General features: G+C 43.0%; 2 protein-coding genes across 6 annotated transcripts; one reads left to right on the top strand and one right to left on the bottom strand.

Moving 5' to 3' along the window:
• The first annotated feature begins 67 nt into the window (after positions 1-67).
• LOC135906282 (TIP41-like protein) lies at positions 68-8,035 on the top strand. Of its 2 annotated transcripts, none has more exons than XM_065437604.2 (7): positions 68-568; positions 1,020-1,199; positions 1,998-2,097; positions 3,186-3,317; positions 5,139-5,234; positions 6,196-6,258; positions 7,802-8,035. In XM_065437604.2, the coding sequence occupies exons 1-7, from the start codon at positions 411-413 to the stop codon at positions 7,892-7,894; spliced, it is 822 nt and encodes a 273-aa protein (XP_065293676.1). In that variant the 5' UTR covers positions 68-410; the 3' UTR covers positions 7,895-8,035. The 2 variants fall into 2 exon arrangements, with proteins under 2 accessions (XP_065293676.1, XP_065293677.1); XM_065437605.1 differs by lacking the exon at positions 68-568 and adding an exon at positions 607-741.
• Positions 7,493-27,778, bottom strand: LOC135906277 (uncharacterized). 4 transcript variants are annotated; one of them, XM_065437596.1, is made up of 11 exons: positions 26,971-27,778; positions 26,674-26,780; positions 20,799-21,020; positions 19,834-20,108; positions 18,527-18,796; positions 16,944-17,171; positions 15,411-15,560; positions 14,806-15,015; positions 13,021-13,172; positions 11,144-11,330; positions 7,493-7,886 (listed from the first exon to the last, which is right to left on the bottom strand). In XM_065437596.1, the coding sequence occupies exons 1-10, from the start codon at positions 27,205-27,207 to the stop codon at positions 11,163-11,165; spliced, it is 2,019 nt and encodes a 672-aa protein (XP_065293668.1). In that variant the 5' UTR covers positions 27,208-27,778; the 3' UTR covers positions 7,493-7,886; positions 11,144-11,162. The 4 variants fall into 4 exon arrangements, with proteins under 4 accessions (XP_065293668.1, XP_065293667.1, XP_065293670.1 ...); XM_065437595.1 differs by having other exon boundaries at positions 7,493-7,890; XM_065437597.1 differs by lacking the exon at positions 7,493-7,886 and adding an exon at positions 8,175-10,112.
• Between the last annotated feature and the right edge of the window lie 79 nt (positions 27,779-27,857).

The following is a 27,857-nucleotide window of genomic DNA, read 5'->3' on the forward strand; positions in this document are numbered from 1 at the left end:
TCGTGAAATGAGTAGTAGAAGTCAGCAGCCAACCAAAGCCAGCGGAATCTAGAAGCTGGAAGTACGATTTTGAGACCGAAAATCAGCGTCGGCTGTTCGGAGGCTCTCTTTTTGAGTTTTGTCACCCTGAACACGCGTGGACAGTTCTAAAAGAATGCAAGAACGTGTGCTTTGCAGTTAACCATATTATAATATCGAAGAGCCACCTCATTCTATGATAGTTTTAGCCGTAAAGCTTTGACAAGCCCAGAAAAACAGGTGTTGCCGGTCGCCTGGTGCTATTGACGGCCCGCGGTAACTGCAGCGCGCAATCAAAAGGAAAGCGCAAGAATGCAACTAGTCAGGTGACGCCGTGTAGTTGTAACAGGGTGTTGTTATAGGTCGGATTCAGAACGGCAGCGAAAAAAGAAATGTGCGGCGGCACTGAAGAGCACTTCGCCTTCGGCCCATGGAAAGTGACGGGCCGCTCTAGCCACATCCTTCAATCACAGTGCCCGACGCCAAGCGTGTGCAAAAGTGCCCCGTCCGATGGGACCGGTGAAAACCGGCAAATCTGCTTTTTCTGCAGGTAAAGGAAAGCACAATGCGGAGTGCACCTTGAAACAGTTTTGCAATCTCCTATCGTGTATGCATACGATAAGACAAGAAAATGCTGGAATATATGTCAAGAGAATCTCGCACAGCTTCGACGGCCTATTGTGGCAGACTTCTTAGTCCACATTCCCTCCAAATTTGGCATCGGTGAGCCAAGAGCTACATCAGTGTTTTTAGATGCTGCAGAGATTTAGCCCAGAGTAAATACACACATGAGCAAACCGCAGTAATGTTTCACATTTTCAAGTACAACCGAATGATCTCACCTGTTCAAGCAGGGCGGACCGAACTAGAGCTGCGTGACAACGACACGAAACAATACTCCTGCGCACTTTACTGTGCTGCCTGTTGTAATTTTATTTGTCACTTAGCAAGACGTGGATCAGTGACACCCTTACAGTAATACAATCTTTTGCTTGCTGCAGATTTATTGAAGAATTGAAGCTGCCAACTTATCCAGACATGACCTTCGCTAACAACATTCTCCGTCTAGAGCACACTGGTGGGTTTGGGATAGAGTTCACCTGCATCGACGCACTGCGCTGTCTCAGCAGTGACAACTACATCCCCAGAGTGGCTGCAGCCCAAGCATGGCAGGAGGCAAGGTGAGACTGCGTTCACATTTACCCTGTGCCAATACACCTGTTTGTATTATGACATGTGTTACTCCGTTTCTTGCTTGTATGTCGCATCTATGTGCTTAGCCGTTTACCAGAGGCAACTCTAGTGCTAGTGTTTATGGGAGCTGAAAGTACGGCAGTTCAGCCAGAATGGGAATCTATACTTTGTCCTTCTAGCTTCAAGTGGCCTTGTAAGTTTGTAAATCACTAATTTTTGACAAAATGTTACGTTATAAATGTAACCAATTTCAGTGATTATGCATGTGCACATGAATTTAGTGCCTTTGTGCATTTAGAAAACTATATTTGCTCAAAAACCTGCGAGTAAGTAATGCTACAAGAACGTCTGAACCCACAAGCGCACATTTAATAGCTGAATTCACTTGAAGGGATGGATTGCCAGTTTTGTCTGGGGTTGGGCATGTCATACTACAATGCCAGTGAATCGCACCTCACATAAGGAATACGTCGATGAACTGCTTGTGGTGTGATTCGCTGCTGCACTGCAACCCTGCACTTGTCTGTGAATTCATTAAATGATCCATCCTGTCGTGTGAATCCAGCTGATTAGGCTAATTAGCTTACTCCACTTCATTCTATGAATTGCGCCCTCTGGGCATTAGGCAATGGCTTGGCATATTGTGATACTTAATTCCCAGCTACACATGCTGTGCCGCAAGACGGCTCTAGCAATATATTTCCACTTTCATTTGCCATACATTTCTGTGCGTAACTGTTGCCTGTTTTTCACTTTTGGACTTCCCTTTTGCTTTGCTATCGTAGGCCACTTGCCAACTATTCCAAAGAGAACGAAGCACATTTTGATTGGACTTTCACCACTGACTACAAGGGCACGCTTTTTGGCAAAGACAAAACTATTGTGGTATGTCAAGAAGCATGACTTGTCACTCAAGTTGTGCACAGTTACAGCTTTATTTTTTTCCTCTCTCTCTATAACTTGTAATCAACAGGTATCATCCAGTTTGTTTAAGTCGGCACATTGACTTTTTGTATGGACTCATGTAACATGTTCACATTTATTTAATGTGTTTTGCAAAAATTACAGTTGTCAATGCTTGGCTCGGTAAAAAAAAAATGGAGAAAATGTGAGTTCAAGGTTTTTCAAGAAAGTTAATGTGTTCGTCTTGAAAAATGAGACTTTGCATGAATGCTAGCTACAAGAGATAACTCAGCTTAACCTCTACCCATGCACTGAAAAAGCTGAGGTGCATGAGCAGAAGGTATGAAACAGCGACGAAGGACCATGTTTGCTACTTGGCACGTCCAATGCGACTTTGTTGTTTTCTGCACAGGAAGATGGTGCGAGTGCAGGTTTTGCACGGGTACAGTATTAAATTATTTTGTAACTTTTTATTCTGCTGGCATGGTCAGTGTACATAAGTGAACCTATTACACAGGTTTATACAGTATTAGCTTGTTAACCTCGTGTGTGTGTGTGTGTGCATGTGTGTGTATGTATATATATATATATATATTCCTTATACATAATTTCCTTAGAACCAAATTGTGCAGCTTTTAAATGATGAATGGTCAACCCTACCTTAGTAGGGTGCACTTCCGAGCTACAAAGCAATCAGTTAACTACTATTCTTTTGTTCCAAAAATTTTTGCTTGTGCACGTGCAAGCGCTGTTGAAATTATGTTGTTGCCTAAGGGGCAGGACATGTGCCTCGCGACTGTTGCACCTGCAGCTCAACAAGACGTCAAGGCTTTTGAAAAAAAAAGAAAGCTTATGAACACAGTAGTGGTCAAGAAAAATTTTGAATATTATTCACAGCTGTTTGTATTTGGCATTTGTGTGCTGAACAGCAACATTTTCGCTCGTACCAACGGTGCAGGATTCAAAGAATGCTTCTACTTACACAGATGCAGCTTTAGCTTGGTATCGCTGGTATTTAATCGCATCCAGTGCAAGTAAATTCACATCACGATTTTTTTCCTTTCTTTTAGGTTAAGGAGACTGAGGAGCACATTGACCTGGAAAAGCTCAAGAAGCGAGACCAGATCCTCTTCTACCAGGATGTCTGTCTCTATGAGGATGAACTTGCCGACCACGGAGTAGCACAGTGTTCTGTAAAGATGGTAAGTTTCTGCCTTAGGGTGCCGCAAGCTCAGCAAAGATCGTGTAGTGAATAGACTATATGTGATACCTGCGAGTGCACTTCTCCATGCACCTAGTTTGACCTAAACAAGGTCGGGCTAGAACTCCAATGTAGGTGTCAACAGGCAGGCTGGTGACATCATTTCTGTCACGCTAGAATCCTCACACCATCCGAACTTTCAAAATGCCTGCCGCAGCTGGTGGGAATGTAGCCAACTTGGATAGATCTATGTGTGGGAAAGCCTAATTGTGGAATTTCGCATATTGTCCGTTGCTGTAGAGACGCACAGCCAAGTAGTTGTGAGCTTGCGTGCAGTGCAACTTCATAAATGTTATGAAATCTCTCCAAGAGGTGTATTGTCGCTCTGCAGATTTGCACACTATCGAAGAATTGACTCTTCAATCTGTATTACACAAAGATCAAATCTTGAATATCCATATTTCTTTTTTCTATGGTCTGTGCATTTCGTGCATTGCAAGTGGTTTTGTTACCTCTGGTTACTTCAGACACCTCAGTTGCAAGTTACCACAAGTCTGTAGGGATGACTCATCATGCCATTGTGTTCTTGCATTGTCACTATGCTTTTCTTGTCCAGACTAGGTGTAAAGCAGTGCCTCATGGTTTTCTTTTTTGTTTTCTTTCTCATTAAGGGGGGGGGGGGGGGGGGCAATGAGTCTTACAGAACAAAAATTCACTAAAAAAATAGATTTTTCATTCCTGTTATTTTTCAAATCCCCATATCAGTGGGCACCCACTAAAAGAACTAGCTTGAAATGACATGTTGTTGAGGAATAAAACACTGTATTTGTCCTATTAAATGCTCAGTTTTGCCCATGAAAGTGCTAAAATGACCCATTTTGTGCCATATGCCATTCCAAAGCCATCTATTATAGCCAGGCCACCTCAGTCTTACTTGAAAGAGCACCTTTCCAGCTTGCTTTCCTGCCAAAAATGCATCACCAATGCTCCTGCAGAAGAAAGCTACCTGGTTTTCTGGCATGAAGTGTACTTTTCCACTCGTTTTAATTTTTCTGCATTTTTCTCACATAGCGATTTTTGCAAGTCTAAAACTTTGGGAGTTTTAAATTTAGAATTTACAACTCCACCTAAAATACACATAAAGACATTAAAATGCAAACTTGCACTCATTCAACATTTAGCAACATGTATTCTTAATTATAGCTCTCTTGATGCATTACATTTTTTGCAAGTTGCATCCCGAACTTATAATATAAAATATTTGTAACCTTTTTCTTTGCATGACTTTAAAAAAAAAAAGCTAATTGCATATTTGTAATCGGCACACAAGACTGAACATTTGCTGAAAATGTCCGCCCTTATAGGACAGTTGGACCTTTGTACACTTTCAAAAAAGGCTTGTGTAGCTCATCACAATCATGTTATTTTTCTCCAAATATCAAGTTTGTCTGTTTGTGTAATACTACAGACGTTAAGTGCAGACACTGCATGCTACAGAGAGTAAATAAAATATATAGGAGCACAAAACACAGATGGAGAAATTTTAGACTTTGTGCGATTTATCATCTACTCATTTATGCCAGTCATTCATCAACTGTGGAAAAAAAGAAAGAAAGCTTGCGTGTTTTGGTGAAAACTATGGTTAAACAGTGAGAGCAGTGGCGATGCATTTCACTAAAATGGTAAGGCTTGAACATCACGAATGACAATAGCCACTGTCATCACTGTTTCTTGGCGCACAGCTTTACTATCGGGGCACAGTCATGGTATCTGCAGTTAGTCGAGTGCTAAACCTGATAACTGTGCTTCTTGCTTTGTACAGCGCATCATGAAAAACAGCTTCTTTGTGTTGCTGCGCTACTTCCTGCGAGTCGACAATGTGCTCATCCGCATCAACGACACCCGTTTCTACCATGAGGTAAGTATGAGCAGTCCAGCAAATGCTGTACACTTGCTGAACATAATCTCCCTCGTTTGTACATGTTTCTCTGAACCTGCGCTATGGAACCATATGAAAAAGGAGTAGGAGATAACAAGAAAGTGACGTGACAAACATGAACTTGCAACTTTTAATGTGATAAGTTATGGAATATTTCGTAGCTATAGAACAACAAACATACAAGCGTAACAAGCAAAACAAACAACAAACTCAAAAAGAGTAGGCCACCACCTATGCATTATTTGATATAGACCTGTATAAAGCTATTCGTAACCTGGTCTTCAAAAAAATACCATTAGTGTGCTAGTGCTCCTCTGGACAAAGTAATACAGATAAACAGTTATAAGTTTGTACTTGTCTTCTCTTTCCTTTCTAATGTGATTAACATTCTTGGGATACTTAATGCACTTTCTGCGGGCTACCTACCTACCTGTGTCTGTTTCCCCATGAACTTGGGTTCTGGGTAGTCCATGGCATAATGGGTAGTGCATTAGGCTGCTGCACTGAGAGAACTGGGTTCGGAGCCAACTGTCAGACCAACTTTGTTCACTGTGTTTGTAACGCTCTTTAATGACAAGAAAGGTCCTTTAAAATTTATTTGGTGCTGGGTGGAATCGAGCCCACATTTTATATATTTTAGACGCTTTTATGAATATATATTCACAAATGCGCCAGGCGCAACTAATAGCAGTGCTGCTAGTTAGCATTTGTCCAGTATGAAGCATGAGAGAGAAGCCGTGTTTTGGCATTGGCAGTACAGTGTTTCGCTACATTGCTAATTGCATTAACGTTGAGATTAATCTTGAGGTGGGTTCTATCGTAATTTTTTTTTACATCCTTATCCTTTTTGTATGCTTACAGAGTGCGGGTTCAAAGCACTGTTCAGCAGTGTACTGTGTAAGCATTGTGCACTGCTAACAATGATGCCATATCTTTGTAGGCGGGCTGGAATTATGTGCTGCGGGAGTACACCAGTCGGGAATGCGAGGCATCTCAGCTCGACGTGAGTTGGAGATTTCTTTCCTTCCAACTTGAATTGTTCTAAATGCTGCTGCAGCATAAACGCAAGACAGATCAGGTTTGACTGATTGTTTGCAGAGGTTTGTCGAAGAAAAAAAACTACATAATGGGAAATGCCGAAAGTGGCTTTTGATTAGTAACAGATACATTAGTTTTCCTAAGCGCCCACCCACAAAGATATATACAGATAAATCTCGATATAATGAAGTCGGTAAGATTGGACGATTTGTTTTGTTAGATCGACATCTTATTATACAAGTACAGTCGCCGATGGATTTTTCTTACACAGAAGGAGCCACAAAATTTTCCAAATTATCGGTTATATGCCATTTTGACAATATCTTCACATCAGCCGAAGCAAAGCCAGCCACGCTTTTGTGTCCACTCTGCCCCAAGGCAGATAGCATCGCCTGCAGTGGAATGACACTATCGTCATTCATCTGCCTCTCACTTCAGTAGGTCTCCGAAACTCGAGATTACACAATCTCCAGTATTAAACGCACAGAAAGACAGCGAACCTGATGCCACGCCATCTCGGCACGCCCACTCTTTGCACTTGTGGCAGATTACCTATAAACAGGGTGCACGGGCTGCGTATGAGCTCAGCTTTGCTGACGGCCGCGTGCTGCCACAGCCGTGCTAGAAATGGAGACGTGCGCCAACCTGACCCCTACTTTCTCCCCCGCCTCTCTCGCGCACTTGGTCGCATTACTGCGAACTCACTCTGCTCCCCACTTTCTCCTTCCTTGTACGGGAAGACTGCGCTCATCAAGCCACCATCCTCCCGGCTAAACAGGTAAATTGGTAAACAGTCAACTGGCAGTGTCTGGACATTGCCAGAATCACCAGCACCACAAGGAGCTGGTGCAGAAATGTGTAAACAGCCTGGGCACGTCAGTTGGTGTGCTATTTTTGTTCCTTTATCTTGGTTCATCACTTTAATGGTGCCACAAAACCGGCAGTGAACTTAGCACGCAGCACAGCTCAGCGATTGGCATGTGAAACGTCATCCCATGACTGGCAGGACATTCTTTTCGGTTGACATAACTACGTAGCTCTTTTGTACAAGGACACGATTCAAGCAGGGAGAAGCTGTTCGAATGAAGATATGTGCATAGCATGCATTGTCTCCCACTTTCCCTGTCTTTTATATTTTCCTGTTGCAGTCCTGATCATCTGGTATGCCTCATGCAGAAATTTACGAAACACTTGTCAGATAAAGTAAAAAACTGTTTATTTAGAGAAATTTTATAGAGCTGTACATAATCGGGGTCCAAACGAACTCCTTCACTCTCGCACACTTGCAAACCTAGGGTCATTTATCAAGGCACAACAGCTTAAACTCATCAAAAAACACAAACTGTAAGTTCGAATTGTCAGTTGTTCCACAAGCATGTTTGCCGACGTGTTTTTACTGAAGCACACATTAGTAGTGCCAATTATCATTGCACCAGCAGATGTTGTATTCTACGCTGGCATGCACACATGGCATGTGTTCTTAGTGACCTTATCACACTTTTTTGCAGGTGCCAATTGCAGTGCTGACAGATCCCGCTGCCCTGTGTGAGCACGTTCCGGTACGCAAGACACTGCGGGAGTGTCTGCAGCTGCCTGGCTGAAACACAAGACAGAGAAAGACTGGTTTTTGCATTGTTGAGTGGTGCTGACTTAACTGAACTGTTCCAATGCAACTGACCACTGATGTCCATTTGCTTTACATGCTGATTTCATTGTGCATAAAAGTGGGTTTGTTCATGGAATGTCTCTTCTGCCTTGTTAACTATGTATGGTGCACTGCCTATGTGTGACATGACTGTTAGCACACTGATGCCGGAAATACTGCCTCAATCAAGTCCTGAGATATACATGTCCATGCGTCCTATTACAAAACAATGACCTATGCAAGTTAGGCATCCTGCAACAGTCAATGTAAACAAAATTACGTGACACAAGTGATGTAGACCATAAACAGCTGCACTGTGTTTTTGGCTGCCTTAATGATTACCCAAGCTTTCAGTTTCGGCAGAAAATATTAATTTAGTGAACCATGTTGTAGTATTATGACAAATGAAATTCTAAATTGTTCAGCTGTACAAGTACAAATATGTGCACATGCACTTTTGTCTTTTTATCAATAACTCTGAAGGCTCATAAGATAGTATTACTAGTACTTGACTCTAAACCTTCGACATCTTGTTTTTGTGCATCACAGCCATGTTTTGAGTTCATACATTCATCTACTTCAAAAATCGAAGCTACATTTTCTCTAGTGAACAAGAGATGAAATTTTAGAATGGACATGTAGTAGGCAACTGCTCAACAATCTTTAAAACAAAATATGGAATATCACAGATCGCACAAATGTGCACTGTTGCACATTTTGTTTGAAACAAGCCGCTTGCAGAAAGTGCACGAAAAGTAGAATAAGAAAAGTATTGTGTGGGCTGGTATTGCTATCTATGTCGCCCTCCTTTCCTTATTTATGGCATCTGAGCCTTGGCTTTGGAAAATGCTGCCGTGTGAGGTTGGTCATGCTTAGGGAAATTCAGACGTATGTATGGCCAGGGCCGTTACCAAGGAGAGGGTTAAATGCTAACTGCAACAAATTTTTTGACTGCGTAAAAATCTTAGTTCAAACGGGTGCTGAATTGCCTCTCGGACTTGGTGAAAAAACATTCTGTAAGCATACGCTGCTATGAACGTCTCAGCCAAGTTTTGCAGTTGTGCGCGGCACATGGAGCGCACAAACAAAGCGCAAGGTCACCTCTCTCTCAAATGCTCTCTATTCAACAAAAGCCTGCTCCTCATTCTTGATGCTTTATTTCGTAATTTAGCAGATTTGCATAAGCGGCTGCTATTAGCCAATAGTTGACATCAATAAAGAAGGATGTTTGGATTGGTGCGCTTGTTCCTGCTGTTACTGTGTTTATTTATTGACGAATTTTAATGAACAGGCCGAAATAAATGAAATTCTGCTTTAGAATTTCAATAATAATTATGTGCTTCCAGAAGAAGCCGACTATTGTCTGCTCAAGCTCAGCTGGCACGCACTTGAGCCCTGTCGTGCACGAAGCAAATTCTGCACATACGCACTACAGTTGCATGTACCTGCAGTCTGCTACGTAATGTAGATACCGCGTCTGCCGCAGTGAGTCCACTGGCTGAAGGCACTGTGGCTCGCTGAGGACAACTGCATTTGGCACGTTGTAGGCACCAAAATTGGAAGTAGTGGTGTGTACATTAGCATCGAAAATCAAATTTGAACTGCGCGCCACGATGACGTTCAGTAGGCACAGTGTTGTGGGTATACCCTGCTCTGCCACAGCCTTCGCAGTACAAGGCATTGAAAAAAGAGCGGAAGCACTGTGAAGGGCATGTTTGATTACCAATAACTCCGCTTCTGCCGAGCACATTCAAGTATTTCTGCGGCAAGGTATTTCTGAAATAGCCTATTTTAACTGCAAATTTATTTCTCTGCTTCAATAAAAAGTGGTTTTAAGATTATGCAGATATAAAAGAGTGTCCATGCAAAATTCGACGTATGAAATGCATGCAGTAGCATCATGAAAAGCTTGCAAAAATAGTAGTTTTTGATACTAAAACTGAAAAATAAAATAAATAATAAGCATCCATTACTACTCTTTGGAAGTGACGCTTGACCTAACGAGCGATTTCTTATCATGGCCTTCTGCAATCTGCACTGCTGTGTAGCGTAGATACCGCGGGGTGTCACAACAAGCCCTCTCACCACTGAGACACTTTGAATGCCACATACTCTGATTGGTCTCTGTACTTCTCCAGGCGTGGCAACGTGAGCCAGCTCGAGCCCACGGCACGCTGAAAAATCACGGATGCAATGTGCTGGGACTTAACCCTTTGAGACGCTGTCTACACAATTGTGAACAGAAGGAGAGTGTATCAATAGCAAAAGCACAGACGAGAGTAATGGTACTTAAAATGTGTTCCATACATCTTGAAACGCTTATTATTGGAACTGTGCTGCAATCTTGAATAACGTGCAGAATGTTTTAGCAAAATCAGTGGGAAGGCAGACGGCTGAGTGTTTCTACTCTGTGTCAGTATGTTGTATGTAGCGGGTTCACTTCTTTCATTGTTTTTTACAATTTCATGCACCAGGCATAATTTTCAAGTGGCTGGATAAGTGCTTTTAAAGCTTTTCAAAAGACGAAATAGTACATTTTCTCATATTTTGTGTTCCTGTAGTGGGTTTTCACATGGAGTCGAAATATTGTAAACTTGACAAAACTCGCTATACAATTGAAAATTCTTGATATTTTCTGCAGCTGTACACTTTCTACTGTTTTCTATATGCAAGAGATGTGGCGAAAGCAACTTTTCAATCAACGCGATAAAGTGGCGTCTGAAAGAGTTAAGTCATAGCGACACCACCAGGTACACGCTTCGTTTGCTTAGGTGCAGTTTAAATGTTGCTAAAAATATATATATATAAATTACCATCTCTCTGGCTTTGCCAGGATTGGTTCAGTGGTATTATACTACTCATTTATAATGAATTTAGCCAAAGTGAAATTTCATTGCAGTTGTGGATCTGACACCTCCGAAATTATTGCTGTGGCGATATACTGTTTGAAACAACTTAATATATGTCATTGCATGTATATGTCAAAATATATATGTTTATACTTCTTTATGCCAACAACGTGCTTGATCCACGTGCGAAGGTGAGGAAATATTTCAATGTGGTCGCCTCTGTTCTCACAGAACCCCTCCCGTACATAATTCCTGGGTATCGCCCTCTGTAGAACTTTGCTGACAGTATTTCATGCATCTCCTATTAGAAGCTGTACACAGCATGTTTCTCTTTATCGAGGGGACCATAGACGCACCTGTTGCAAGACCACGCATCTAAGCAACAGGAAAAGCCATCCCCAGGCGTGTCCTCCAAGCATAGTATGCTTCCAAGATGTTCCCCGCAGAAAGCAGACGCTCAACTTCTCGACAAGCCGCCTCAACTCTCTCCCCGACTTTCACGTTGGGCATGGCTCTGGTGTCATCGTGATCTTTCACCATGTCCTGGACACAAAATAAATGCACAGTCCCACTTATCAATCTGAGAAATCGCGTCTGTTTCAATAAACAATGTGATCACAGCCTTCTTGCAGAATTTATCACACTGCAGTTTTGAAATAAGGCTGCTTTTATATCTTGGCTTTGTGTCATCCTGGTTCTGGTAAACCTTGTATTCTTTTCTTACAGTTCTCTAGCATAAAATCAAGGTTTATTTTTTACCTTAAGGCGCCTTACATAGGATGAAAAAGTAAATGCAAATACAGCACTTATTTTTCCAGATAAGAATTTTTTTACTTTTGACTGTATATATAAAGAATGTTTTTGGTCAAACAACACTGTGAAACATCCGACTCAGAATTGCTGCTGCAGCTTTCGCATGTAGCCATTTAAACATATCCATTACATGCAACGTAAGCAGGCAAAATCTGCAGAAAGGGTAGAACAGTGCAGTGAATCAAGTCATGTTATGAACGCATGTGCCTAAATTTATTCATGCATTCACATGAATGCATGCAGTTCCTGTCCAGGAATGCCACCATCCTTTGATGCATTTCAGTGCATTGGGGGTTTGGCACTAGGTATTGCAAAGCAGCGAGTCCCACTGTTTCTCAGTCACTTTCAATGGCAGGTACAATATTTCACGAGTGCGTAATGCTGAAAGGACTTTTAAGGTAATTTTTATGTCCTAAAAGTCCAAAGTTGAGCTAAGTTTGTGCAATGCCCTCTGTGGCCTGTCTAAAGGACTTCAAGTGTTCGTTTCAGAAGGCCATTATACATATTACCATATTTTCTGGAGTCTATGCTTTGCCTTCTCCTCAGGGTTAGAACACCTTCCAAGAATTGTATGCTAACATAACCAACCTGTATATTTTAAATGTGGGCTGTTAGCGTGTCAGTAAAATGTAATGCTGAAACTTTTATTTGTTCACTTATTTATTTATAGACCGACGTAACTATATCTTCACAGCATTGCAGACAGGCTCAAGAGAACAGGACAACTTATTAATGAAGAATACTAACGGCAACAGAAGGAGCAGGACTGGTGGTAGCACAATGCTCTTGTGAAATGACAGTATTGGTACGGGAGAACAACTTTCAATAAAAATGTGTGCCAATAGTAATTTCATCTGGGTGGCCATCAGTATTTGTTCTCATCCAAAATGATTTTGAACCACTTGGATGTTTCTTATGCAGAGCACAGCGTAGACTGAATATGGGACTGCTGCCTTATATGCTTCAAATGTCACAGGTGCTTATTCAGTGTTTTGCCTGGTCTCCAGCAGTACTGTTGCAGTAAGGTTCTATTCATTTTCAAAAGATTTTTAGTGCAAAAAGACAACAGAAAAGCACACATGGACAGAGCTGACTTGCAACTGAATATTTATTGCACAAAATGCAAACGCCAAATGGAAATGGGCATGTGCAAAAGCAAACAAGACGCAAAAGGCACGGCAACTGAATAAAGACTCGTGAGTTAGAGCTATCCATGTGTGCTTCTTGGTAGTCCGTCTTTTTGCACAGGAAATTATCTTGCAGATGAATCGTGACGAATTAGCCTGACTTTCAATTCTCTTATCTGTAAAATTCAATTCGATGTAAGCACCCTCTCCTGCTATGGTCATCTTGACACACATTCATGCACAAGCAAAGAAAAAATAAAGAAAGAAGGAAAAAGGTGATTCTGAAGTCTTACAAGCATGCGTAGCATTATCTCTGCTCTCAATGCTGGCCACCAATGGCTGCCGGGCAGCTCCACCTCTAATGACAAGACGCCCTGACCTACAGGTTGCAGGTGGGCAGGCCATGCCTGGAGTCCGAGGCACTCAGTGAACCGGGTCGCTCCTCCTACGGATACCAAACATAGGGTTTTCTGTATCTCAATGTTAACCACTTCATCCCAAAATGAAAAGATAAATACTAATAATAACAATTAAAAAAGCACCATTGAACATAAATTTTTAACCAGACATGTGGCCTTGCTCTAGTGAATGAGCTGCTTCCAGACTGCATTGTGACTGAAAAATTAACAACTCTGCACCACGTATCACATTTCTAACACTCGCAATAGCTCCTATTGTGCATCGACACTGGCCATTTCTCTACTACTCGGGACATATGTAGTAATATAAATTAGAATCTGCTGAACTTCAATGAGAATGAACAGATGACTCATGTTAACTCTCAAGCATGACAATTATCATATATAACAATATTTTCAATACATTCTTTTTCTTTTACATATGATAGTTTTTCTCTTTTGTCAGCATGGCGCCCTATTTTTCAACCTTACTGCTCATAGTCCAAGAAAGCAGTAACTCCCTAGTTTAATTCCCTAGCCGCTGACAGCTGCGGTTTGTGTTTGAAATTTTGACGCAAGAATGTTTAGAAAATTGCTAGGCTGACTCTGTCGTCAATTAGAATGTCATGCAGTTCTTTGCTATGACAAACAATTAAGTGTTAGCTATTAACAACTGTTATTAATTAACAATGATCTGTTGAAGTATACGATGTCACTGCAAGCTAGTGCAGGAACCTCAAGGTGTGTCACCACCGATTTTACTTTTCTTTTTTGATGCGAAAGCTCACTGAGCGAAAAGTCAGTGTCTGTCATCTGGACAAGCAAAAGACAGCACCCAAATTCCCATTGGCTGCAACGCCACGACACGAGTGCGCCTTAATGAAGCAAAGCAGGCGAAAGAGAACACCTGATGCCATGCTAGCATGACAGATGTTGCGCGAGGGGAAAGGGCGCCGCCACAACACCACGTCACCTTTGCTCTCAGAAGCCTGCGTTACCCATGCCTGCACTCTAAGTGCACCTCAGTAAGGCCAAATAAAAACACGCCAAGCAAACGCCTCCAAGATAGCAGGCCTGTACACTCTGCTTTATGATGTCATGCTACTTGGACCAAAATTTCCATTGCCAAGCCCAGCATGACGAAAGTGGTTAAGTCAACATCATCGCAGCTTACTAGGAAGCGTCACCATTAGATTCTATGGCAGTCGGGCAAGGTAGCATGACGTCACGGATCTATGTGCACCGACCTTGTGCTATCTAAAAGGCGTTGGCCAAGCATCTAAATGCGCTCACTTACCCGTGAGGAGCTCATAACCCGAAGGACTGCTCTGTGGTGTTCAAGTGGACATTAATGCTTTCACATTCACGACTTAGAAGAAGTGCTTAGGTATCCTTAACTCTTCCTTTTTTTTTGCGTTTCTTTATGCCTATCCAAGCCTCCTTTCACAGTAAGAGTGGCCATTTTGTTGCTCCAGAAGTGTAATTTGCTGATACAGTTTAGCCTAACTGTTGTCTTTAGTGTCCCATTAATGTTAATTAAAAGATCATCTACTCAAAATGAAAGAGTACCTCCACACAAATCATAAAATTAATTTACACAACACAATGTGGTTCAAGAGCTGCTTTGAGGTAAACAATACTGAGAGAGATGGACTGAATGTTGAAGGTATCCATGCTAACCGGAGCCACTGGAAACCAAGTGGCTTGCCACAGTGAGCACAGCTGTCTTTTGTGCTGGCCCCTCCTTGAGGCAGTTCTGCGATGGAAGCACTGTCATCCTGAGCAGAGTTAGCACAGGCTTTCCCGTGGTTTTCCTAGATGGCAGCACCAATGCCATGGTGGCCACTGCAGCAGTATTGCACTTGAAATGTATATTCAGGGGCCCTCCTCCTGAAAAGTGAAAAAATGCAGTCAACTGGGAGCCAACTTATGCAGTAAGGTTGACCGAAAGATTAGCCTCATCCTGGCATTCTTCAGACAGCTGTATTTACTTTTTCTTATTTTTTCACAAGAGTGCCACTATAATTTATTTCATACAATGGATCACAAACAACAACTTCTAAAAAGCCGGCTGTAATTTCTTTAACACTTTCTCTGCAGCAGCAAAAAACTCCACCTTTAAGCAGCTTAATGTACTGCCTGCTTTTTCTAGGAATGTTAGCCAAAGCAGCTAGAATGCTAGCCTATTGGTGTTTTGAATGAAAAGAAACAATCTGCAACAACCTGCATACAGCAAACTGTTCTGCAACTCTACTGCAACACAATGAAGCACAGTGAAAGACCACCTGTAGCTGGAGAAGCAGCGGCAGACCGGCAAATGGTGCGATCGCCGACATCATAGCTGGCAACGTGAATCCAGTTGGAGGCCGCAGAATTCGAAAAAGAGGCGACCAAGCGACCACCTTGGATGTCACGTTCAGCAGTGACTGGTATTGCTGAAACATAAAACAGAAACTAAAGTCACGAACTTCACTGGGTTATAAATGTTCTCATGGGTCCTGAGTGGATTGCTACGATTACTCATGTTTGCAAACAAACTAAAAAAAAGTGACCTTAGTGAACAGGCAACTAAGCAGATCATTCACCATAATCAGGAATGACAAGTGATGCAGACAGTTCTGTTACATGCCAGTAGTGCATGCTTTCTGAGCGAATTCACAGTAGTACATATTCAAGGTCTAAGGAATTAGCTACATGCACATGCACAAGCCCGCATTGTTCAAGTTCACCTGTCATTAAAAGCTAAAGTTTATAGTTTTTATGCCCCCTCATACATGGATTTATTAAAGTTGATCACTAACGTTAATCAATGCAGCTTAATGTAGCATCAGTATTTATTACTTCACATTTTGCTGACACTGTAATGAATCTTTCATTTCATACCAAACTAATCTCGTTATCTGACCTGAGATGTTCAAGTGATTCTGCTTATAATAAAGTTTGCCAAACAGGAAGCATTACCCCAAGCACGAGGTAATTTAGATATACAATGCAGCCATGTGCCAGCAATCAGCAAAGTAACCATACTCCTGAGGAAGAAGAAGTGGAATGACCAGGGCAGGGACACATCTGACATTGACTGATAGGTATCAAGCTTAATTTATATTAATTATAATTCAGAACATTAGCTGCCCAAACTTATTTACTTTTGTTAACAGCATTTATTTATTTTACAAGGTTTTTAATTTCAGTTTATTATTTTTGAATTTAGGCTGCAATCTGGGTCTGTCCCCACAGGATGTTCTTCTTTCAGCAGCAGCTATTAGCCAGATGTGCAGTTCTGACCACAGTTGCCATTTTGACTGCTAATAACTACTACTATTACTGGCGCCATTTACAGCAGCAGTAGCATGTTAAGTATGAAGACGGCAGAAGATTAGAGTTCCAAGTTCCAAGCAGTCTATCAATCATTACACAATACTATCTCATTGAACAACAACCAAGAAGTCCCATACATAGCTTTTATTTTTCTGACTGTGTAGTGCTGTCCATGCAGGTGCACACATTCATCTCCTTTCTCTCTTTCTCATCTTTCTATCCACCCGTTGACCTAGTCTACCTATTAGACTGTACATGTCAGCAGCTGGTAAAGTGCTGACTGGGTGGACTGCGGTATGATCGAGAAGGAGGCAGGTGCCCACAGCCTCCTCCTTGATCATACCCCAGTACAGCCAGTCATTGGTGGCTAAAATGGACAGTCCACTAAGTGGACACTTACAACATAACCTTCAGATACATTTATGGTTAAGATCCCTGCGTTCTCTCTCTCTCTCTTCGCACCATCCACAGCTTTCGACTCTTCCTCCTTGTGCACTCACCACGATGCTGCAGCTGTCGCAGCTGCTGCAAAGCCGCCTGGACAAACAGCAGCTCGTTCTTCGCTTGGATGACTGGGTGCGGATGCAGACCTTGCAGTGAAAGGTGTCGTGGAGGCAGGGGTGATACCAAACGCACGCCTCCGCATCCATCCAGAATCAGGAGCCCAGTGTCATCTTGGCTCAGCTCACTTTCGCTTGTGCTTGCTTTACCATGCAGCTTGGTCAAGACTGTAGGCAGTACAATGCACAAAGAGCATCAAAACAAAGGCAAGCAAAGATCTAAACCACAGGCAGAAAAGAAGCTGGCTTCACCCAAAGGCACCTATATGGCTTTATTTGGAATTTGTACGAACAGCTCTCGTCATATGTGAGCCATAGGGGTACATTTCATTTACTTTACATACCGAGACTGACACCACTGCAGCCGGAAATCTTGCATTGGTCTGTCTCCTCTGACCATGCGTCCAAAGAAAGCCGAGTCGCTTGCCAAACTTCTACCTTGTCCTGTGTTCCTACTATAAAAAATGATGCTTCCTGCCTGCCATTCAGTGCTGGCCGAAGATAGTTAGCTAGAAACTTCATACTCAATGCAAAAAGTCAGTAAGAAAAAAAACATTTCTGGTATGTTGTCAGCAGGCAACGTTCGTCAATAAACGGTTAAGTGAGCAGTTCACTCAGAAAACTGCTGTTAATGTTTATGTCGGTTCAATAACTTGCAGCTGTAAAAGAAATGCATTAATTTAGTAATAAGCTACAGTATGAAAAACTGCACAAAAAAGGGGCACAATCCATTATCTATGTCAATTACATTGCTTTTCCTCCACTGACTTTTATGGACATCGGAGGGTGCTTGATTGGTTTTGTGCTTGGTTTTGCTGTCTCATGCTTGTTCTGAGTGTGCACTGTGATTTCTTTTGTCTTGCATATCCTTATTGTGCCTCTAGCAAGCTTTCACTTCTAAATGTGCTTTGCACTGTCTACCTTTCATGTTATAGAATGCTCTTCTCCATCAACATTCAACCTCGACTCAAGAAAGTGGGCAGAATTGCCCTTCAACTAGAGTAATCACTGCCTTTAATGACACACCATGGTGATTACCAAGTGAAAATCTTGTACAAATGGGTGCTCCTGGTGTTTGCAGTGGAGTGAAGGCAGGCTTCATTTCATTTCATTTTTATTTTCTTAAAGACCCCCTGCAGAGGGTTTTACATAAGGGGTGGGTTTAACGTGAGAAAGTAAAACATTTTTTTTTTCATGATGACAGGTGGGATGTAACTTTTTCTAGGAAGGTTGATGGACAGGTGATGGCTACAATTTCAGTTGTTCTCAATTGTAACTCACCAAATAAATCCCCAAGAAGCATTACTAAAGCACAGTGTCCTCTTCAATCAAAGGGCAGCATCGTGCTTCGCTTGGTGAAGTAAAAAAAATAGTTTTTCAAACCAAAGCTTAAATACAATGCACCTGTTTCTTCGTTCATTGTTTTTTGCACATTGGTCCAGCGATCAGGCATTCATTTATGCCTTGCTTCGCACCATTCAACTAGTCATGCAATACAGACTCACTCCCACACTTTGCCTCACCAGAGGATCCAAGGCTCTGAATTGACACAGCCTTTCCCAGAAGCAGCGGTCCTGCTTTGACCTGGAGGAAAGGAGACCCCTGTGGGGTCTGCTGCCCGATGGCCAAGTGTGCCTCCCAGGGGATTCCCTTGTGCAGCCAATGGATAAGAGGTCCATTCAGGCAGAGGTCATATGATTCTTCAAGAATGTTAGGTGCCCAGGCCTCCAGCCAAGATCCACTGCAGCTGCTCAGTACTTTGCCTCTGGTGCCAACGACGAGCACCTCGCAGTCTGCCAGGAAGAAGAGAAGCACTCATTGTGTGCATCATTAAATGAATTACCACAGAAAAATATATGCAGACAGATGCAATACTACAGCCAAGCAAATTCTACTCGAGAGATGTATGTGTAGCACCACTACATAAACTAGGCACTCTGAGAACAAAGATAATGACATGTGCTAGCAATGGTGAATGTTTGAACTTTGTGCTGGCTGGTCGCAAGCCATTCGTGCTTTTTTCATCACTATGTCATGGGCATCGGCTGATGCACATGTACGCAGACAGAACACATAGTCACTTGAAAATAAACCTCTAAAAAATTGCAGACGACTACACTCTGGTGGAACCACTTGATGACTACAGTGATACTGACATGCTTCAGATTGCTTATGAGAAGGGGCAGCATCAGTCATCATTCAAACGAAGATGAAGTGTGAATGCTGAAACTTGGATGAGGTAGACTCATGCAATATGACCTGCAACACTGGTGCCCATGGTTGAAGGGGCTCCAAGACATTATGGCTGCACAGAAACAGGGTATGTTCCAGACCTAAATACAGTTTCAATTAGTGGTATTTATTAAACTGCTATTTTGTATGTTAGAGGCACTGCACAGCCCTGGAGCCCTCTTGACCACAAATAAGGGTGTTGCAAGTCATATTGCACATGACTGTACATGGTTTCTTCGCAGCAGTGTCATAAAATGCACAAACTGCATGTGCATTTCATGTGCAATTTTATCTCCATCTGCACGTGCAAAGGTTTTCAAAACTGGTTTTGTCATGCTTAGCTTGGCAATATTATTTGCAGAAAAAAAGAAGACAGCCCTACATATAGAAAAAAAGAAGAAAAATAAAAGCATACATACAGTCACCCAAACTGTAAGCTTTCATTTATTCAGCCAATCAGCATGTTCTGCTGGGGGCAGGTCAAGTGAAGATCAAAGTAAAAGTAAAGATCCAAGTCTTCTTCAACTAAGTCTGTATGAGGCCTTATGGGCGGGCTATTGCAGACGAACAGAGCTATTGCCCTCGGCTAAATGCTCACCCTTGTTCCCTAGATGTTCAGGCTGCCAGCAGGAGATGGCAGCCACTGGCTGGCCCAAGTCACAAACCAGACGGGCCCTACATAGTTCACCAGGCTGGACAGCATGCAGCAGAGTGCTTAGGACACGGCCATCCGGCAATCCCACAAGTAGTACACTGTAACCTGGCTCCTCTACATCTGTCAACTGATCAAGGAGGTCGCTTTGCCTCATACCCAGAAGCTGTGAAAGAGGCTTTGACAGAATGAGCGAGCTTCCAGGCGTTGAACAGTTGTACCTGCAATTGAAAATGACCTCGCCATGACCGCAATCCCACTCTAGTTTCTGCAAACTATCAATGTTCGCAGAAATCATATCAGTTTGAGTGAATCATTGATCAGAAACCAGTTTGCAGAATCAATGACTGTAATGAGTAGCAAGAAGCAGTCATGCAGAGCGAAAAGCTTGTGGGCACTTTCCTGTGCAATAAGTTGTGCCACTTTATGAAATTCTGAAAGGAACCGAATAAGCTTAGATAAAAGCGTAGGAAGCAGCACAGAAAACACTAATTCTCGAGTAAGCTACCAATTTTCCTCAAATCTCAATGCGCACACACACACAACTGCATTCATTCGCTACCGGAGTGTAAGTGCCGCAAATGAAAATCAAACCAATATTTCATTGTTTAGCAGTAGAATTCCATACCATAGCCTCTCCAATCTTTATAATTTATAGACAGTTGCGTCAAAATGCATGGAAGCCAATGGTCTGCTGTAGAAGTACCGCCTCTCCATATAGCAGTGCAATCCGAGATGTGCTAGCCTCCTCGTTAGGTCGGATGGCGGAGTGACCACCTCAGAAGATGGTCATGGGTTTGATCACTGAACCAGGACAAATTTTTCTTCGACCGTGAAACCTGAGAAATCCATGAGGGTTTTCTTTGAAACTTATTTCTACTCTCAAGTGGATGACCCTTTCATGTGCTCACCTCGCATGGTGCCGACTTCCCAGAAGCCTGGCACACCATAGCACCGGGCCTGCATCCCGCGAAGATGGAAGATGCTGTGGGTGGCACGTGACACGGCCCACAGGTGGCCCCTTGCCATTGACAAGCAGCTCCCAAGAGCCTGGACGCACGGTGTACGCAGCCACGAGGCCACCCCATGGAAGACCACAAGCCGAGCACGGTCCTAGCAGAAAGTGCCTGGCACTATGGCATGCACATAAAAAAAAATAGAATTGGCCAGTGCAATTTTTAAACCTTATGTCTCGTACACCTGGCTATGTTGTTGTTTTGCAGCATTGCAATCCAGTGACTTCCAAATGGGACCAATGCAGATTGACATACCGAGTGCCATCAGAAGCAACTGGCATTTAATTTTACTTCCAATACAAATTCCAACACAACTATGTATGGCCTGCTACTATAACTTACGAGACCAGAAATATCAACATGCCCTATCATGCTGTATGTACAGAAAAAAAGAATTAAATTCCGGGGTTTTACACGCCATAACCACGATTCAATTAAGAGGCACGCCATAGTGGGGGACTCCGGATTAATTTTGACCACCTGGGATTCGTCAATGTGCACCCAGATTTAAGCACACAAGCATTTTTTCGCATTTCACACACCCATCAAAATCAGGCTGCTGCGGCTGGGATCGAACCCGCGACCTACGCTCAGCAGCAGAGCGCTACAGCCACTAAGCTACCGCAGCAGGTCTGTACATGCAGAAATACAAATAATTATGAAACTGGTGTGCAGCTAATATTACATTACCTAGAGACTAATATTTAGCCAATGCGACTTCCCAATTTATTGACGCAAAACTATTAAACAATCGTACTACCCTAATGTAAACTCCCATGAAACTAATAAGTATCTTAAACATCAAATATTAAAACTATTTAGACTAATAAAATTTCACTAGGGATATATTCTTTTATAGTTGTTAGAGTTCATATGCACATCATTGCATGTAAGTGTGAAGAACTTAATGGCGAGGCAAGAGAAAGCCAGTCGGCATGCAATAAATTCAGGTGCGAATCTTGTCTTGTTGCTCTTACTATTTTTAATGGTCTTGGCAAGAATAGGAGAAAAAGGCATATGTTGATGATGGATTGCTCTGCTGAAACTGCAGGTACTCCATGCCTTGCACAATTTCAAAAAGAAGATTTAGACAAAAGGCATGGAGAAAGCTTTAGCGATGATGAAGTATGTGCAGCACAGCAGAATGTGAAGTTGTAACCAGTTCTCAGTATTGGCAAATGTGAGATAGCTGAGTCACTCTTTCGTGGTGTGTGTGTGTGTGTTCCAGATTGGTCTGGGGGCAAATTGCTATGATCCCTGAGGATCTCTAGAGATGGTTTCAACCGTAAACTTTTTATTATGTAACCAAGGGAATTGACAGACTACCTGGTAACAGGACAGATATTTATGGAAGTTCAGAAACCTGTTAGTCTTCAAATAGTGACAGGCTAAACTGGTGATTCAAGAGCACGCACACTCGTGGCCTAGCTACCTAACTGATGATAGCGACAGGGTTTTGATGGCAATGATAGTGGTGCACTGCTCTGCTCATATGTTCACGTTTGACATTCTGCATGGTCGACCAAGAGTTGTCTATTGGGTGGTCGATTCATAAACATGATTACAAACACAACATGCAAAACGCTGGAGGCAGAGTTGAACAAACACTGCTTTTACAATGAAACATAAATGCCACATTGGGCAAAAAGATATAATGCGGAATTACATGTATTTTTTATTATCATTTGCTTCACACTTTGCACCTGCTGCTGAAGAAAATAAAAGGAAGAGGGGGCAGCTGTGGCCTCGGCAAGCTGTCTGGTACAGCTTTTTTATTTCTGCAGCCTTGCTGTCTGTAAATAACAGATGGGAAATAAACAATCTGAATTTGAACTTGAATGCATGATCATAAATTCTGAACTGGCAGTGAAAATGTGCAAAAATGAAACAAAACCCTTCCACCACCCCTTTTTCCCCTGTCCTACAGGTGTCTCTCCACACCAGTTGCTTACATAAGAAAGGCCATTGTGCTGCATTTCTTACTGCACAGTCCAAATATACACATTTTACTTGGCCTTCTGCTACAGGTACACATTCTTACGCTAGTTCAGCTCCCATGGCTTTTACATCCCATTCACACATGAAATTTTGTTACCATATCCTGTTTCTTTAGGACATATACCTTTCTTTCTGCTGCTCCTTTCATTTTGATATTTGTTTTACTGCCTTTGATAAAACAAGGAAAGCTAGGTACATTTTCTTATCCACTTCTTTTCCACCTCTATTTCTTCTGCAGCAACTGTGGTGTACATATATAATCTGTCAAGTCTTATTAATATAAATAGGCACCAAGTGCATGTATCTATTATTATCTGCTCTATGTTTATGTCTTATCTGTCTAGCCTTTCCCCTTTTGATGCAAAAGCATCAAATGTCCTATTGAGCGAAAAATCTGGCGCCTGTACCAGCGAAACAGCACCTAAATTCCCATTGGCCGTGATGCTACATCACGAGTGCACGTCTACAGCGTGGGCGAAACAGTATTGCATGAGGGGAGAGGACATCGCTGCAATGCAGTGTCATCAGTGCACTTCGATGGAGAGGATACAGCGACACGATGCCCTAGGCCAAGACAGGTTGTCGTCACCAAGGAAGCCACGTGACGCACGCATGTAGTGTCGCTGTCTTGCTCTCGGCAGCCACCGCATGGTCAGTATCTCTCTCTCTCTCTCACCCACACTGGGCTTAGCTGCTGCGCGTGCCTGCCGGCCTTGGTGGCCGCTGCTGCTTCCTTAGTCTCTGTCGTGCAGGATGTCAGTGGCATGGGGTGTTGGCGCAGCAGGCTGCTGCTGCTTGCTGGTTTAGGCAGCACATACCGCTATGGTACATTACTTGCAGAGCAAAACTTGGCGAACCACTCGGTGGCATTCAATTGGACATTAATGTTTTCATAAGATGTGCTCAGGTGTTCTCGGATATTTTCTTCTTTTTTGTCACTGTTCCTGTATTCATTTAGATATCCACATAGGAACCTGGAGAACTGTGTATAGCTTTGATAGAGCGTGCTGAATCAAGCAGCACAGACACCATCACTAGGTATTCCATTGTCAAGACAAAGCAGAGACTATACGACTCCACATTATAAGAATGTACTGGCTGCATTAAATTGAAAGATGAATGAATGCACATCACGAAGAAGCAGTAACAAAAAGCTGCCTCCAGAAAGGCTCTCCCTGCTAAATCAAAGACCACCATCTACTTTGATAAATTTTATGGAAAGAGCTCAGAGGTGTCCATAAGAGAAAGAAATGTAGAGGAATAAGCACTGAACTGGAATAAATGTTCTAGGAAATATCAAAGGTGTGGGCACTTTACTGTAAAAGCTTGGCATTGATGAGTTAACTTGCCAAGAATGACAATATGATCAATTTTAACTGGTTGTAAGTGTGGTCTACCTTAACTCATGGCGAGAAGGTGTGTAGAAGAGACAAACATTCTACCTTCAAGCAGCCCTTCAATAACACTGGCCGGCTAAATGTATAAAAGGAACAACATGTCATGAAATGTTAGTATTCCACTTATTTTACATAAATGTGCACAAAGATAATTAGCATGTAGGAGCATTGTTTACTATGTTATTTGTTACATTATGGTCAGTAGAAGTAAGCAAGCAAAAATATTCTTTAAAAAAAACATTATGGGGTTTCATGTGCCAAAACCACTTTCTGATTATGAGGCACGCCATAGTGGAGGACTCCAGAAATTTCGACCACCTGGGGTTCTTTAACATGCACCTAAATCTAAGTACATGGGTGTTTTCGCATTTCGCCTCCATCAAAATGCAGTCGCCGTGGCTGGGATTAAGAATTCTTGAAAATCATTACACTTCAGGAATCCCATCAAGATGAGGTTTAACTATGGCAAGTGCAAGTTATCTTTTAGTCACACGAAGCAGTATTTTCACATCATGCATATTTTTTTTTTCACACAGGCTTGCATGCTGGTGCACCAGTGTTGTTTTCAGGATCAGCCAACCAGCACTGATAAGAAAATAATATAATTGATCAGCTGATTTGGTTCATAATTAATCAATGCAGCAGTAACGAGAGAGGCTATAGTGGAGTGCTCTAAGCAAACCCAAATCTCAGAACACTCTTGTTTTCGCATTCCATCTATATCATCGGACTGCAGAAATAAACAGAAACAAAGAAATGTTGCAGGGTAAGTCACCCATTGCTTTAAGTTATTGATGATAAAAAATAAGCAACAGTCATATCTCTCCTGGCTTGGTACAAACTACACGTCACCCATTGCAAAAGTTGGCTGCGAAGGAAATGAGACAATATTTCAACACACACACACATTTCTAGTTTCGAAACAAGACAACAAGTAGGACAATTTGTTGTCATTCAAACAAGGGAAATGCCCATGTTCGGCTAACTAAACCAATACTGAATTAAAATGAAACAATAAAAATAAAAGAATCTGAATCATTTCTACCCTATAGAGATTTTTTAAAAGTACACTGAATTGTTGCATAAGATGCAAAGGAAAACTATGAGTGTGCACACTTTGGCAGGCTCTACTGAACTATTTATCTTGAATAACAAACTGGCCAACAAATGCCCTCTAAGGCACAGGAGAATATATTCATGCAAATGCATAAAGACACGCACTTTACTTTTTCCTATTATTGCTGTGCATGTAGCTTTGACATTATAAATTCCTAGTCCACTTGCTCGGTCAATTGGTAAACAATACCGCACCTAATAAAGCTAAGTTTGTCCTGCGACAAAATAAAGGAACTGAAGCCCGAGTCTTGCACACCTCGTTCAATAGCAAAGAATGCCAAGTTACATCAGCCCTCACGCTAAGTATAACACGGAAAAAGACAAGCTGAATACCGCTCAACGACCTTGGCAGCTGCACCTGCTCAGGTGGAACCCACTATGAGAGCTCACAAGCAAACACAGACATAAAAGAAAAACGCTAGAAATAACAATAGAAAATCACATGACAAATCGTTTCAATGTCGGCCAGGCGCCACCCATCAATAATTCCTTTTTCCACTTGACCTCTCGTCCTGTTCAATTACGTTTTTACGTGTTAGTTCGGCTTTGGTTGCGCCTTTGCGGAAATTCAGAAACCTCTAAAGCGATCGAGCGTTTACCTCACGACAAAGGTGCTGCGCAGAGAAGCCGGCTTGCCAGGCGGCATAAGCATGCGTAAACAATTAAAGCGATAACAACCCGATGACTTTCAGAATGATCAAGGCGCCTAAGTGCGTTCGGTGTCCGCAATTTCAAACACGCGGAAATCCTTGACGGTGCCATTTCCACATACATATAGATTAGCATCGTCGCAAAGTCTCTAAGTGCCGCAAACGCAAGCCGGCACTTCACAATGTCAAGGTCATTACGACTGCCGCGTGAATACTTTCCGTTAAACGTTTAATGTTCACCGAAAATATCAGCGGAGATTCTAAGCTATACAAATTGTAACTGTAGGCCACTTCGCCTTACATATGAACGAGGAAGTAGAATGATACAACATGCATACGTATATACACTACGTGTGAAGCGTCAGTGAGACGGGAAAGTTTACTACAAGTAATACAAAATCGCGAATCGTCGAGCGCTCGCTCATTCCACGAACACATACATAGAACGCGCCTGGCATGCGCGGTACAGCCGCAGCCACTGCTGTTGCAATGTCAACACAGCCGGGCCGGCCAATCCGGCGAGAGTTATTTCTTGCTCGGCGCTGTGTCGCAATCGCTTGCGCTCTTCTGCTGCGTCGGTTGGTCGTGAAACTCGGGCCGCTGACTTACCTCACTTCGCCTAGTGGTACAGTCCACACGCCTTGTGCAGTCAAGGCCAAGAAAGCGTCGTTCGCACGGACGATTTCCCGCAGTCCCGACTTGCAATGCAGCTCGCTCTGTGCGGGTCATTTGTTACGATGAGAATAAGCTCGCAGTGGCTCGAAATTCAGCTTCAGATATTACTTCAAACGGCGGCAGGAGGCCGTTTAGCCGCTTTAGCGTTCACTTGGCGGCTTAAGCCCATACAGCGGTAACTTATCAAGACAGATACGCTTTCTGCAAAGCCAAGTCACACGTACTACTCACCTGAAAAGTAAATTTGTGAGCGCACTGCTGAACAGGTGGGGCACGTTTTGAAAGTCGCACTTTATAAACAGCGACAGCAGATAGGTTCAACCTAAACTTACAGACCGTTAAGACCTCTCCCAACTGAAACACGCGTACCCTATCATCGGGCGACGAGCACGCGAAACGCGCCAAATAAATGGACGCAGCAGCTCTTGCATCATCGGTGCCTGCACGTGCGCGCAGCCGCGCCGCCATTAAAACACCTCGATGGCGCTTCCATCCCAGCAATCGCGCGCGCGCCAAAGCACAAGGCCATCGCTTGCGAAACTCGCCTTCGCTCACTGCGCACTACACGCGGACTCCTCGTGGCTCGCTGTTTCAGCGAGCCGCGCTTTTCTGGCAAGCCAGAAATGAGGGGAAATAGCGGTTGATGGTTATTCACAGCCGGCGCGAAAGGTCAGGATAACTCAAGTTTAGCGAGACTGCGCAGGCTCGCATGGCATGTTCGCGGCGTCTAAATAATAGTCGGAATTCACGAAGCTCGCGAATTTGCGCAACAAATGGTAGTCATGGCGACGGGGCTGTCAAAATTACAGCGCATGTTAAAACAGGTTACAGGCTTTCTCGAGCTCATTCACATGCGCGTGCGAGCTTTCCTCAAGATTATGACGCGCGCGCTCAGCAGCAACAGGTTGCCTCGTGCGACGTGGCGGCGATCATGAATTCTGCGCGCGGCGGCAGCCTCGACATGCGCGCAGGAAGAGCCTTATCGAGGCGTTGTCACGGCGAGGCCGTGATCTCGGCCGACGGTTCGACGGCCCGTTGACAGCAGCGGCGGCCATGGACCGCGCGGCAGCCGTTCCGATCGACGTCAGCGGTTTGCGTCATGCGCCGCCCACGCAGTC

This window comes from Dermacentor albipictus, chromosome 5, assembly GCF_038994185.2.
Source record: "Dermacentor albipictus isolate Rhodes 1998 colony chromosome 5, USDA_Dalb.pri_finalv2, whole genome shotgun sequence".
Taxonomy (NCBI): domain Eukaryota; kingdom Metazoa; phylum Arthropoda; class Arachnida; order Ixodida; family Ixodidae; genus Dermacentor; species Dermacentor albipictus.

Bases quoted from the DNA above. Each gene is read 5' to 3' on its own strand.
- LOC135906282 (XM_065437604.2), top strand. From the start codon at position 411: ATGTGCGGCGGCACTGAAGAGCACTTCGCCTTCGGCCCATGGAAAGTG. The intron at 3,318-5,138 runs GTAAGTTTCTGC...TGCTTTGTACAG, and splicing joins CACAGTGTTCTGTAAAGATG to CGCATCATGAAAAACAGCTT. The intron at 6,259-7,801 runs GTGAGTTGGAGA...ACTTTTTTGCAG, and splicing joins GCGAGGCATCTCAGCTCGAC to GTGCCAATTGCAGTGCTGAC.
- LOC135906277 (XM_065437596.1), bottom strand. From the start codon at position 27,207: ATGGCGGCGCGGCTGCGCGCACGTGCAGGCACCGATGATGCAAGAGCT. The intron at 26,781-26,970 runs GTGAGTAGTACG...TGACCCGCACAG, and splicing joins CTCACAAATTTACTTTTCAG to AGCGAGCTGCATTGCAAGTC. The intron at 15,016-15,410 runs GTGGTCTTTCAC...TTCACTTTTCAG, and splicing joins CGCTGCTTCTCCAGCTACAG to GAGGAGGGCCCCTGAATATA.